The sequence below is a fragment of the Dipteris shenzhenensis genome, chromosome 9 (genome assembly GCF_047967505.1).
Source record: "Dipteris shenzhenensis isolate YYH24624 ecotype China chromosome 9, Dip_SZ_1.0, whole genome shotgun sequence".
NCBI classification, from domain to species: domain Eukaryota; kingdom Viridiplantae; phylum Streptophyta; class Polypodiopsida; order Gleicheniales; family Dipteridaceae; genus Dipteris; species Dipteris shenzhenensis.
Window position 1 is genome coordinate 58,257,655 of NC_141604.1, and position 13,713 is coordinate 58,271,367.

General features: G+C 42.2%; 2 protein-coding genes and 1 pseudogene across 5 annotated transcripts in view; all 3 read right to left on the reverse strand.

The window, feature by feature from the left end:
• Positions 1-3,580: 3,580 nt before the first annotated feature.
• Positions 3,581-4,918, reverse strand: LOC147898894 (accumulation of dyads protein 2 pseudogene; annotated as a pseudogene).
• A 4,490-nt stretch (positions 4,919-9,408) lies between these two features.
• Positions 9,409-13,709, reverse strand: LOC147898895 (pentatricopeptide repeat-containing protein At1g06140, mitochondrial-like). 4 transcript variants are annotated; one of them, XM_087379760.1, is made up of 4 exons: positions 13,593-13,709; positions 13,352-13,500; positions 12,796-12,933; positions 9,409-12,700 (listed from the first exon to the last, which is right to left on the reverse strand). In XM_087379760.1, the coding sequence occupies exons 3-4, from the start codon at positions 12,892-12,894 to the stop codon at positions 10,511-10,513; spliced, it is 2,289 nt and encodes a 762-aa protein (XP_087235886.1). In that variant the 5' UTR covers positions 12,895-12,933; positions 13,352-13,500; positions 13,593-13,709; the 3' UTR covers positions 9,409-10,510. The 4 variants fall into 4 exon arrangements, with proteins under 4 accessions (XP_087235886.1, XP_087235887.1, XP_087235888.1 ...); XM_087379761.1 differs by lacking the exons at positions 13,352-13,500; positions 13,593-13,709 and adding an exon at positions 13,209-13,314; XM_087379762.1 differs by lacking the exons at positions 13,352-13,500; positions 13,593-13,709 and having other exon boundaries at positions 9,409-12,674; positions 12,796-13,155.
• Positions 13,245-13,713, reverse strand: part of LOC147898896 (putative pentatricopeptide repeat-containing protein At1g56570) — a 52,792-nt gene continuing 52,323 nt past the window's right edge. Inside the window, exons 7-9 of the mRNA XM_087379246.1 lie at positions 13,593-13,661; positions 13,352-13,477; positions 13,245-13,261 (exon numbers count right to left, since the gene is read on the reverse strand). Of these exons, the coding sequence (XP_087235372.1) occupies positions 13,245-13,261; positions 13,352-13,477; positions 13,593-13,661 (212 nt within the window). The remainder of the gene's footprint in view (positions 13,262-13,351; positions 13,478-13,592; positions 13,662-13,713) is intronic.

Consider the following 13,713-nt stretch of genomic DNA (forward strand, 5'->3'; position numbering starts at 1 on the left):
AAAATAGGAATGCATACAAAATCAACCTTTCTTGTGAATTCAATTTGGGACTTTTGCATTTCAAGAATCTTATGGATTTGCTCACCCTCTATTCAATGAAGGCTTGATGGATGCCCCATTTGTTTGAACCCTATTTGATAAACACACCAAATCAATGAAGTGCCACCTAGTGTTTATCGAACTTAGTTTGATGATGCATCAATAGTTACCAAATTGAACCTTATTTGATAATGTAGCGAGCATGTGATAGTCATTTGATCACTCGCAAGTCCAATGGTCAAGTTTGATTGACTTATCAGTCATCATCACTCTAGACGATCAAAATTCACATTTGGGGTAGTGATCTCTAAATCTCCTCTCACTAACACAATGTGGGCCTACATTCACACATCGAGTGAGATGCTCCATGTGTTCTTTAGGAAAATCCTTCATAAAAATATACGTGGCATTGTTTTCCATTGAGCAATAGATCAACTTGATCATGTGTCCTCAATCAACTCTTGAATGAATTGGTATCGAACCTCGATGTGTTTCATCCTTGTGTGGAACAATAGGGTCTTTGCAATCCTATGCAGCTCTTGTTAGATCTCTATAGCTTCATCACTTTACAATACCTTCATGTCTTCTAGAATCCAGTTGAGCCATAAAGAGGTGAATGACACCATACATATTGAGATTGATACTCTGCGTCCGTTAAAGACACAATAGCTATAGGTTACTTCTTGCTAAGCCACAACTCTTAGCTCATTGCATTATCCAAAATTGGATTATTGTGTGCTCACATTGTTACCTACTTTGAATCACAATACCCATGGAAGTGGCTCCGTGCATCCTCCCCTCAACCTTTACCTATCCTCTCTCCTGGCTCATTCTCTACCCCTTTCGTGTCTCCTCTCAACCCCACACCTACCCCTCCCTACCTCTCCTCTTAGTCCCATTTCATTCAGCCTTGCCAGTGATGGATGGAGCTTCATCTGTCTTTGAGTCAATCTCTCACCTTGGATTGATGGATGGATAACCATTCAGCCAATCCTCCATCGGTCACAAGAACCTGCATTTTATAAAAGACGAGTTGCAGTAGCTCAAAATGGCTACAAAGATTGAAAGATCCACCACTCTTTTTGCACACATTCATGGATCCCACCCTTCCAAATCACAAGCCAGGGTCTAGATGCTCAAGGCTAACCCCTTAGTGCTTGGCTATAGCAGAATTTTCCTTATGCTCTTCACATCAAATTTTGATCCTATAGAGGAGGACAAATGGGTCACTTCTATTTATCAGATTTCTCGATCTTCCACAAGTTTACCATCAAATTCTTGGCAATATTGGAGCTACTTTTTGTTTGATCATAGACAAAGTCAATATTTTTTTATTAGATGATTGTGTTGTGAAGAAGGATCACTGTTGGATATGGAGGACCTTTGGACATTTTGCTAGAGATTTCCCAAATACCCAATAAATATTATGGTGTGGCCACTCCTTGTAGTGCTCCTTGGAACCTCTTGGATGTCTAGCACTAGCAGCCGTCTTTGTCGTCCAGAACCAGCACACATCTAGAACTAGTAGTGCATCTAGTGCCTGTTGTTGTCCCTCGTTGGGTTGTGGTTAGACTTGCATCTCCTCAATTGCATTTAGACCATGAGCACCCTTCTCTTGGCTTGAATCCCACAACGGTTGGGGCCTAGCTTAAGGTAATTGTGAATCAACTATGTACAACACATAGGCCATGGAAATTCTAGCTAATGATCCTTATCAATGGAAGGAAGTAGGGTGGAAAACCTTACCCGACCTAGTAACAAAAACAACTCCCTCTTGTGCGGCAAATCTCCTACATAGTGTAGAGGAGGGAAATCTAAAAGGGAAAGATCACCCGCTTCTATGGAAGATGACGCTCTGTCGATAGGAACACCAAGATCTGCGTCATCAAAAGTAGAGAGTATAAATTTTGTCTCCAAAATTGGCCATTAGAGACAACGAATTCCTCTAAGCCAAACGTGACACTAGAGTTTGTAATATCCCCACTTGCAAAAGAGGTGAATAGACAAGAGCCACATCCTTTCCTTCATCCATCATAGAAGATTGAAGAGATGAGGTAGAAGGGGGATGCTTGGACAGTAGTATGGATCTAGGATAGAATCTGAAGGCAAAACATGAGTGTTCTTGTCTAAGGCACGTGTGGGGCGTCCCTGGCAACAGCTTGAGAAGAGTCAAAGCATTAGTCACAACAACTGGAATAACATTACTAGGGGGTCCATTGACATTCTTTCTATTCAAAACACAAATTGAATGCCAGCGATTGTTCAAAGTCAGGTAAATTACTTTCAGGTCATAGTTTTTGGTCTCCTACTTTGGGCACTAGAAGGGAAAGTCAGGTAAATTACTTTCAGGTCATAGTTTTTGGTCTCCTACTTTGGGCACTAGAAGGGAATATGCATTTTAGTTTAGATTCCTTTCTTTTCCTTGTGCTTGAACATGGTATCATAATACCCTCTAGAGCACAGAGGATCATTTTGTCGATTGGGGGATGCTAGGTTGGTCTTCTAAATCAATATTTCCTCAACAATGAAGGGGATTGTGTTCTTTTTTGAAGGAACTTCTCTCTTTGTCACCCATTGTAGATTCATGGATTAGAGAAGGAGACCTCAACATATTGGAGTTGCCTTTGAATAAAAAAGGGAGGTAGATAAGGTAGCATTTGGGAGAGCAGCTTGGGATGCATTCCTATTCCAATTTAGTGGCATAGATGCTTGGATAGATGATGGCTTTCAGACTTTGCCTCATTTTCTCTTGTTCTCATGGTCAAATAGGAGGCTACAGATTCCCATCCATGTGCAGATTGGCAGAATATATTTTGATGATTGGGGATTAGAAGAGGTGGCTCGATATGCATAGCATCAGGGGTCTCCATCTGAGATTACTTTTCAGTGGTCTTGATGATTCTTGATCCTCATGTAAGGCATCTTTCTACAATATTAGGATTCCAAATGCCTTGTGTATAAAGAAAGGCCTCACAAAGGATGTTTTGCAAATTTGGGTATCTCATTTGCAAGGTGGATGTCATGAAGGAAGGGGAGATAAAGGAGAGAGAGAGAGACGAGGGATGTGGGAGAAAAGGTAGAGATCGTGTGTAAGAAGAAGACTTGAGGAGATAAAGAAGGGAAGAGAGAGAGAGGGGGGTGAGAGAAAGTCAACCACTTTAAAGTCTGCATTCAAGTCCAATGAAGAAGAGCCAATAGGAAAAATGAACTTCCAAAAATTCAAGAAATGCCTAATTTTTGCTTTGCCAAAATCTCATGGTTGCTAAGGCTACCCTGAGGGTAGACCAAAAAGGCATATGAGTGAAAGAGAGGAGAGAAAAAAGCTGAAAAAGGTGTGTGTGTGTGTGGGGATGGACCATTCAAGGACTTCACTATTTTGGCAAGAGTAATATAAAGGTGGTGTCATACAAGAGACAAAGAGAGCCTCAATTTTTAGAGTGAAATACCTAACTAAAGACAAAAGCATTTAGAATCTTCACAAGAGGTCTAACAAAAGACAAGAACATTTAGGACCTCCACATGCAAACAAAACCTTTAACTCTTACTAACCTACACTTAAACCTCATACTAACCATAATTTGCATGGTCAAATTCACCAAATGAACTAACTTCAAAACTATGGACCTATTAGCAACTCACTAACCAAGACATCCCTTAGGACCCTTGCAGGGCCAAAAAGTAGACATCACCATATACAAAGCTTTGCAAATCTATTTAGTGATTATGGCCCTCAACCAAGGTAGACATGCACATAAAGTGCTAAACAACAAGTATGAAATCTCATAATGTGTGACAGCATCATCCGCCAATCTTGCCCACAGGCAGTCTGAAATAAGGATGTTCTTGGCTGTGGAGGAGGCCTGCAAGGGCGTTGTACCACGCAATCGCGGCCGTGACGATGCCCAGAAATCCGCCGGCTCTCTTCACCTTCAAATTATCCCGATACTCAGCTATGGTGAGCAGCATGAAGGTGAGCGACAGCGCAGCAAAAAGCGCGATCAGGCCCCCCGTCGTCCGCAGGCTGGCCACAAGCATCAGCACCGTGAAGATCGTCCATGCCAACAAAAATGTTGCCACGGCGTCGGTGAGTATGCTTGGATCTGCATTCGCGTACCCATTCGCCACACCAAAGCCAGGAATGAGAATCGCTGCGTACGACAGCCAAAATCCTGCGTACGATGTGAACGCCGTCGCGCCGAACGTGTTGCCTACGGCAAATTCCCACATACCCGCGAGTCCTTGAGCGACGCCACCGTAGAAGACTGCAAGACCCACAACCACATTGGGGGCACTGCTGGCATGAACGCCGAAGATCCCAGCGTTGTAGCAAGAAAGCACAAAAGTGGTAAGAGCAAAACCGCAAAGGCCTAAGGGGCCTGGGTTCGCAATCGGCATGACGAGCGGAAGATAAAGGGAGGGAGAAGAACTTCTTTCTTGAGCTGAAGCTTCCCTGCTTCTTTCCAGTCAGTGTTCGCTCCTAGCTCATTGGGGGTCTCCAGCGTCCAAGCTGCTTCCAATCACGTGAGCTCTCAAGCTCCAAATCCCTGGGCTCTCAAGCGTTCAGTGTAATCTGCAAGTTCTGGCAGTCTTGAGCAGTCACCTAAAATAAGGAATGAGGCGTCCAGAATCCAGATCCAAGGACTCCAATTGTACACAGACGTCTTTCTAAGGGCTTTAATTCAGTGGATAACACCAAACCGGCCACCGGCCACGGCCACGGGTGAGTCCTGACTGCATCGGCTTTCTTGCAGTCGCTCACTCACTGCTCAGTCTTTGCGTTGCCAGGCTGTGGTTGATTAGTCAAAGCTGGGCCTTAACTGTTCACACATACTGTCCACGCCTTTGCGCTCCTGAGTCCTGAACGTTGAAGTCGTCAAAGAGCAACCCATATCAAGTCAAGTTTGTTACTTACGTCGCAGCCACCTCCTCTGGTTCACAAGGGGCCTGGGGGAGCGTTACAATTTACGTTCTTGGGTGCCACCTGCGTTTCTAACCAACTCTATATAAAAAAAAAGCCTCCCTCTCAACCTTCCACATTTATTCCCTTGGACATTACCTCCTCAAGCATTTATCTCCTTTAACTTGTTTGTACACTAGCTCTCATGAAGTATTCTCAAAGTGAAGAGATAGGTGCCTTAACTTCATTAACTTATACGAAAATTTCGACAAGTCATTTCTTTACGCTTCCAAGCATCTCTCGAAAACCCATGATAGATTGAAATGTGTATCCATTGACTTGTTTTACACACCCGACTAGGAAATTAGATATGTGTGAAGCACTCAACACATCCCAACTTTATCCACATGCCGTCCCAAGCCCAAAAATCCAACGAAGTTCTCTCACATATTACTGTAATCTATGTTATCCTTTAATAAAAGAGCCACGTTCTTCACATTAGATCCAACATATGACCAAATGGTTTACTTGATGCATTTCAAAGGCATAGTTAGTATGGTCGCATGAAGTAGGGAATACTTTCATTTAAAACTCCACCTTATCCATAAACATTATAAAACAAAAACCATGTAAACACTGTGATAGGCTAGGCATGTGCCCATCATAATATTTATCAAGATTCTATGCAATGCTAGGTTTAAGGTAATGTCACTTTCTCTCATTTTATATATTGAGAAGATTTCTTTAGACCTTTTCTCACGTAACCCTACAAAGTCTAATCTCTTTTCAAAAACTGCCCAAGCCCTAAAGCACAAGGGGGAAAAGGGCTCACAATTCTAAGAAAAAGAATACACTCTTGTACTTATCCTATTAGAAGCTAAATAATTTACCAAAGAAATTCTGTTTCGTCCACATACATGTCCTCTCTCATATCACTATGCAAAAAAAGACGTGGTTACATCAAAGAGGATTGGCATGCTATCCATAAAAAATTGTGTATTATGTCATACGAGCAATACATGGCAAGTGGCAAAAAGTTAACTCCTTCTCATTGTGAAAAACCTTGATAAATTACACTTGCAAGGGATGCACAAAAATGATGGTCTATGGGACTCATAATGATTCATTTAAAGAGAAATACTATGTGGAGACATTTGATCATACTTAATATATGCTTGAAATCTACCCTTGAAGGGTGTGATGTATTTAAAAAGGATAGAGGAGGCTAGGGTTTGATAAAGAGCACTTTCTTTTAATCTAGAAAGTTGTGTGGATAGGAAAATACTTCTACACAACTTCTAAAATTGAGATGTCTATATCTCTAAACTATAAAGGTGAAAAATCAAAGAAATATGAATAATTCTTTGTTGATTTTTCTTATGTACATACTCTTATAATAGATTCAAAATAGAATGTCCCTATTGTAAACAACCTTGAGTATGTGTAAGATAATTGAATATAAAAAAAAAAATGAAGACCTAAGTGTGGATTTTCTTAACTTTAACTTAACTTTATTGTTGTTTATTATGTTAACTGTTATCTTGATAAGGGACTGGTAGATTCAATTCTTTAAGAAGTCGGCACTTGCATTTTTTAGATGCAATCCTTGGAGGATATAAATTAATACTATAAGAATCAATGGTGTATGATTTATTCACAAAGAATGTACTTTTCAAGATAGGTATTAGATAATAGAATGTTTTTGTTTGTTTATTCATTTTTTTAAAAGGGGGGGGGGGTGTACGATAGCACAAGATGAATCTGAAATATTTGAACAAAGTTTTACATAGAGAAGGGGTTTTTGGATTGAATTTCCAAAAATTACCCTAAGAGCTGTATAGACTAAGGGCTATGTCTATGAGTGTGGGGGATTCTAACTTTAATGTGGCTTGTATAATTGCCTCCAATGATGTTACAGTGAGAGAGGAGCACTAAAAGGAGTTAAATGAGTTGATCATAGGTAATAAATGGAATTTGGGGACTTATCTTGAGAGTAGTGAGGATCGGTCCCATGCTGAGAGAGGAATTGGGAGGCTTTACATCGAATAACAGACGTAAGGGGGTAGATTTTGGTGCTAGTTGTATTAATGGGTTTTATGTGTCTAAGGAGGGATCGTGGTTGAGTGCTCCCATGGGTGGCATAATTTTAGTGTGCTCAAAGTTGTCTAATTATGCTCCGATTGGATGGAGTTTCTCTATGCTAGGGGACGTTGGAAGGTGTTATGATATTCCATTCAAATTTAATAAGAGACTTCTTAAGAGGGGGAAATTTTGTGAATAGGTTAAGAGAGTTTGGGTAAGGACTGTTGATGGGTTGAGTGACCCGTGCAAGAGAGGAGAAGCTTAGGCTTAATAAGGTACTGATTGATTGCAACTTGAAGTTGAAGAATGCTTTGATTCTAGATCCAACCAATCCTTTTCTGTCTACAATGTTGGTTGAAGTGGAGGATAGCTAGACTCACAAGCAACCACACACTCCAAAGGCAATAGCAAGCTAAGCTACAGTAAAGATTACAGTGGCACAACGAAGCAACGACCTTCCATGACCAACGAGCCAACATCATTCACCAAGTAGCAAAAGGCAAGCTTAGACAACCCAACAAGCAACACGAAAGGCAAAGGCTCCAATGAGCTACGACCGATGCTTCCTTCAATGAGCGACATGCACGGGCACCAACAAGACCAAGGTTGCAGACAAACCATCAACGCATCAAACAATGCTGGCTCCTACAACAAGCAAGAATAGGCAATATCTTCGTGCAAGTTGTCGACTAGTATTGCACGGCTATTGAGTCACTTGCAGCCTTAGGCTTAGTGTAAGGCATGCTTATGAGAGAGATTTGTGCATTCATGCTTTGATTTGTAATTTGTTACAAAGGTCTTAGGCTCAAAAAGCCAATTTTTTTTCCTTTTTGGATCATAGACAAATTTTTCTTGGATTGAAAGTTATGGCTTGTTCAAGTTTTGATCAAGAAGAGGGGTCTAATTGATGATGTGGTAGTGTGCATTCACATGCTACTTACAAGACTGTGCTTAGCAAGGGATTGCGCTTAGGTGGCACATGCTGATGTGGCATGTGATGATGTGGCTATGCCACATGTCTTGTAGACGTGCAATTGTGGATAAGCTGATTTGCCTCGTGGCAAAGATCTGACCCCAATAACCAAACTAAATGTGGGAAAGCTTACCGTAGTCTTAGTCTTGCCATATTTTCCACTCGACCTGACACGTGGCTATTGAGATCTACGCAAAGGTTTGAGCCTTGCAAGAATTTGGGGTGGCGACGATGCGCTTGAGAAAGCTAGCTATGGCAGAAGACAATTCTCTTGTTTGTGTCTTGGTGAGCAGGTCTGTGTGGTATATTTGTTGGCTGTAGGATTTGACAGTGTCACTCTTGTGCCAAATGGCTTCCTGTGTGGTGTCACTGAATCTGTGTTGCTGGCTTCAGTTGCAAAGTAATAGTCTGTTGGCTCTGTTGTTGCAGATGCCTTGAATTGTTGCATCAAATCACTGTCTTCTGATCATTTTCTTGTTTGGGCATTTCGTTCGTAAGAGTTCGTTGGTTTCTGTAGAGTCATTGTATTGCTCACTTGGAGACCTCATGTAGTCCCCTTCCTTCATGGTGAAGTCTGGCACTATGCTGCATTGAAAGTATATTGTGTGGCTGCTATAGAAGGTCGTGTCCCTTTAGAGTGCCAATTTGTTTTCTTCTGGATTCTGCCTTCATGTCTGCGCTTGCGTGTAGTTGCTTGCTGGTTAGCTTTAGCTTTGCAGTCTGGCTTTTGTTGTGTTGATCATGTCCAGACATCTGTTAGTAGTGCTTGAGTTCGGGCTTTGTTGTTGTCGCTGCTTCAACGATAGAAGTCCGTCGTGGTTTCCTGCTTGTTGCTTGTAGATAGTTGGTCATTTGCAGGTCCACAACTAATCCTCTTAGGCTCTTGCTATGCTTGACTATGTAGTCTTGAGTCTTGAGACTTGTCTGGTAGTCTTGAGTCCTGAGACTCCTTTGCTTTGGTTGAATCTCTCTTACTAATAGAATAGACAAAGTTTATAAAAGGTAAGAGACATTAATTACATGCATTGTTGATTGGCTTGGTGGAAAAGTATACATGTCTTGTCCCTCAACATGGTTCAAACCCCACTCAACACCTTTCGTGCAGTTTTTTTTCCGCCGCCCACAAGATGGCCGACATTCACCCCATGGACAACCCACTTTACTTTGAACATTCGGGCCTAGGACTGCGATTGGTCCACGGGTGATGGAGCCCTTGTAAATTGCATTTTGGAACATGTCTGCCGGCCTGGTCTAAACCTGCCCTAAGAGAGCTCTCTCATTTCTCCCTCCCTCTCTCTCTCTCTCTCTCTCTCTCTCATTTTTAGAGTTTACAAAACCCTTTATTTCTCATAAGAAGAATCCAAATAAGCAAAACCTATGAACATAATTTTTCAATGGAAATGAATGGAAACCACTCACTATTAGTCAAGAACTCTCAATCTAAATCTCATCTAGGCTTGCCTTGTTTGTTTAACAAACCTGCTCAATTTTCCTAGGCTACCTGCGGTGGTAAGAGTAGAATGCTTGGTGGCTGATCTGTCCAAGGCATGGTCTTCAACGCTTGGGGACAATAAGGCCTCATAGAGGATCGAGCTTATCCCTGCCAAAATCGACAAACAGGTCTCTTGAAGCCTCTTCTTTCCCACTGCAGTCCCTTTCCAGCGACAGCCCATACTTCTCATCTATATAGCAGGGCTTTATTCCATAAAATCAGATCATGACATATCTCCACAAGAGCTTGAAGTTCCTTGAAATTCACACAGTGATCTTGGTCTGTCAAGATTGGATATTATCTTAGTTGCATAGTGTCAATTGTTTGCTCAGGCTTTAGTCACATATATCTCTCATACATGGTGCATTGATTAGCCCAAAAGATATGGAAAATTTCTCAGCATGCCCACGCAAACCAACTTTGTGCTCATTTGGCACATCCTTCCCCTTCACAAGGGGGCTCCAGATTTCTAGCATTCCTGATACTTCATTGATTTGGTTCTTAACAATGTACACAGTTGTGCACCTTCTTGATTACCTCTTTGAGAAAACTCGAGCTTTTCCTGTACCCCTGCATCTTTCCTCAGCCTCTCTACACATCATCCCATCTAGCAGCACGTGCACACACTTTTTCCCATATGCACATACGGAGAGACAAAGCCTGGATCCATTTGGACAAGCTGTTAACAGCATCTGGGTCTTAAGGACCACTTTCCCATACGTTTTGACTCTTGGTAAAATTGTACACTTTTTGCATAGTTTCAAGAAACCTCTTTGACTCGTACAAGGGTCATCACTGTGCAAGAAGACTGACCAAGCAATTACAAAGATCCGCTGTTAATGCAATGCCATATTCTCAGTCATCACCTTAGATGCTCCTCACCTTTGAGTACTAGGTTGGTATGGCTGCAGCCATAAAAAAGAGATGTGAATGTAAAAGCCGCAGTCCTTGCATACATCTTGTTTATCTCTATCTCAGAGCACTCGCAGGCTTTTCCTGTGCTTGTAAAGATGTTTTCTCAGCCTTTCTATGCATCGTCCCACCTGCCAGCACCTGCATATATGTTTGCCATCAGCACATAGGAAGAGGCAGAGTCTGGATCCAACTGAACTAGATGCTGAAAGCATCTCAGCCCTAAGTCTGCTTCCCCATAAGTTTTGCAGGCACTCAGCAAAGCTGTCCATGTTTCTTCTGACGGAGGACACTGCATAGTTTGAAGAAACCTCTCTGCCTCCCACAAGTGCCCTGATCGTGCTAGAAGATCAACCAAGCAATTATAGTGATCTATTGTCGGTGCAATGCCATATTCTTTTGTCATCACCTTGAAGTACTGCTTGCCTTTAAATACTAGGTTACTATGGCTGCATGCAGAGAAAATAGATGTGAATGTAATGGCATCCGGCTTTACTCCCTGTTCTTGCATATCCTTAAACCATTGTACAGCCATGTCACCCTCATGGTTCATTCCACACCCTTTTATCATTGCACTCCATGGCACAACATCTCGAACTGGCAGCTTGTCAAATACTTCTTGTGCATCTGGAAGTGAGCCACATTTGGCATACATGTCGATCAAAGCACTGCTAAGAAGAGGGTCTCTTTCAAAACCCTTTTGTGTGATCTCAGCATGTATTTTTCGCCCCTTGTCTGTGGCTCCTATGTTGCCACAAGCCTTCAAGGCGCAACCAAAAGTTGCTTCACTTGGACAGATGCCCTCCAGCTTCATCTGTTCAAAATACTTCAGCGCTTCTTGACCAGGTCCGTATTCAGCGTATCCTGCAATCAGTCCAGCCCACGACACGACATCTCTGAGTAGCAGCTTGTCAAAAACTTGCTGTGCCTCTGAAAGTGACCCACATTTAGCATACATGTCCACCAAAGTGTTGCCAACAAGAATCTCTCTCTCATATCCTTTCCGTGTGATCTCTTTGTGTATTTCTCGGCCTTTGGCTATGGCTCCAATACTGCTACAAGCTTTTAAGACAAAGACAAACGTCACAGCATCTGGGATGATGCCCTCACATTGCATCTTTTCAAAACAGTTCAGTGCTTCTTGACCAGGTCCATGTTCAACATATCCTGCAATCAATGCAGTCCATGGCACAACATGCCTAATTGGCAGCTTGTCAAAGACTTCCTGTGCCTCTGCAAGCGAGCCACATTTGGCATACATGTCAACCAACGTGCTGCTAACAAGAAGATCCTTTTCAAATCCTTTTTGTCTGATCTGCATGTGTATTTGTCGGCCTTTGTCTACATCCCCTATGCTACCACAAGTTTTCAATGCACAAACAAACGTGACAGCATTTGGAGAGATGCCCTCCAGCTGCATCTGTTCAAAACATTTAAGCGCTCCCTGAGCAGGTCCATGTTGAGCATATCCAGCAAATAGTGCAGTCCATGACACAACATCCCGAAATGGCAGCTTGTCAAAAACTTCTTCTGCCTCTGCAAGTGAGCCACATTTAGTGTACATGTCAACCAAAGAGTTGGCAACACATATATCATTTTCAAATCCTTTTTGTGCAATCTCAACATGAATCTTTCGTCCCCTCCTCTGGTCTTTCAGCCTAGCACAGGCTTTCAGAAGAGCCATAAGCGTATACCTGCTAGGATGTACACTATCCTCTTGCATTTTTTGGTACAGGTTGAAAACATGCTGCATTTGCCTAAGTTCAATATACCCTAATATGAGAGAAGTCCATGAATGCTCATTCCGATGAATCACCCTGTTAAAAACATGCTGAGCATCGGACACACTGCCACAATCCACAAACATTGGTACAATGTAGTTCCCAACAGATCTATGAGCTTCCAGCCCATTATTGCAGATGTGTGCATATACACGCTTAGCATACGCTAGATTTTTCTTTTTCCTGCAGTTCTGCAAGATGCAGACACAGTCCAGAGTCGAAGGAAGCTCACTTAACTGATTCAAAATATTAAGTGTGTCCTCTAAGCTCAGTATATCCCAATCACTGCTGCCCTGTTGCAGTTGTGCATCCAATTCGACTCCAGACCTTAAGCCGGCCTTGCATATGCGCCCTGACCATTCTAGCTCCTCCGCCAAGCCAGGATTTTGCTTTGCACGCTGACCAGACGCTTGGTCCCAGTTCAATCCCTCTTTTTGAAGCATTTCTTTTGGTTCGTAGAAGTCTTCACTCCACAGCGACTCCTTACTATTTTGGCGCCTGAAATTCGTAAGCATTGGGTTGGTCTGTTAAACTCGCAGAGACTCCGTCAGACTAACAAGATAAGATTATGATCTCCACATACAAATTTTAGCTGTGCAAAAGACCCATTTTCACTTACGTTGTTCTTCTGAGACGGATACAAGAAATGTTCTGTTTGTAACCCTGTCCAGCAGAAACAAGGTCGAACTCCATTCTGTGGGACTAGGGTGGGCATCATTCTCACAGTACCCAATGGCGCCTTTGCCAGATTTCTTAGCTGGCACACACAAATCTCATTAGACGTTGTATTTAACAAGATGAATTTCATTCATGTGGCCTGCCCTAATGGTGAGCGGAAAAGGGGACTAATTGGAAGCTGAGAGGGGGAGAGACAGAAGGAGAAGAAGAAGAGAGAGAGACTGAATGATATTTGAAGCAAACTTGCAAATAATTTCAAGCAATGATTTTGAATTTAGAGCTAAACAAAGTAATTCCTTTACAACACTTCGAGGCAAAGGATGAAAGTCATGATAATTCACTGGCAATCTATACCAAGGAGATGTGTGATTGATATCATTGACAACACTTTCATACAGGAGACAGGCCTGACAAAAACAACACAGAATCTAAACGTTAACAAACGCTACGAATACTAATACAAAGCAAACGTCTGATTAGACGGGAAAAGTACCTACCTATGAAAGCACTGCTCCTTTCACTACAATACACATCTATATCTTCTTTGAGTTTGCCCTTCAGCTTCTCTTCGCTTTTTTTTGAGGAAACGACGTTCGCTTTGAAATTTGATGCGGTTTCTTCAGCTATATAGACAAAGGACTATACCCTACACAACATGCAAACCCGAATTAAACATCATCAGAAAGGAAGATATGCTGGAAAGTATGATATGGCGTTTCTTCATGTCCAGTGTCTTACCTGTCGACGATTCGGAATTACCCTCATACCCTCTTTCGTCAACAGGCGACCCAAATTTCTCTTCCAGAACTAAACATGCAAGTAAACGAATTCAGATGAGGATGTTACAATCGAGAAAACG

Bases quoted from the DNA above. Each gene is read 5' to 3' on its own strand.
- LOC147898895 (XM_087379759.1), bottom strand. From the start codon at position 12,984: ATGAAATTCATCTTGTTAAATACAACGTCTAATGAGATTTGTGTGTGC. The intron at 12,701-12,795 runs GTAAGTGAAAAT...CGAGTTTAACAG, and splicing joins ATCCGTCTCAGAAGAACAAC to ACCAACCCAATGCTTACGAA.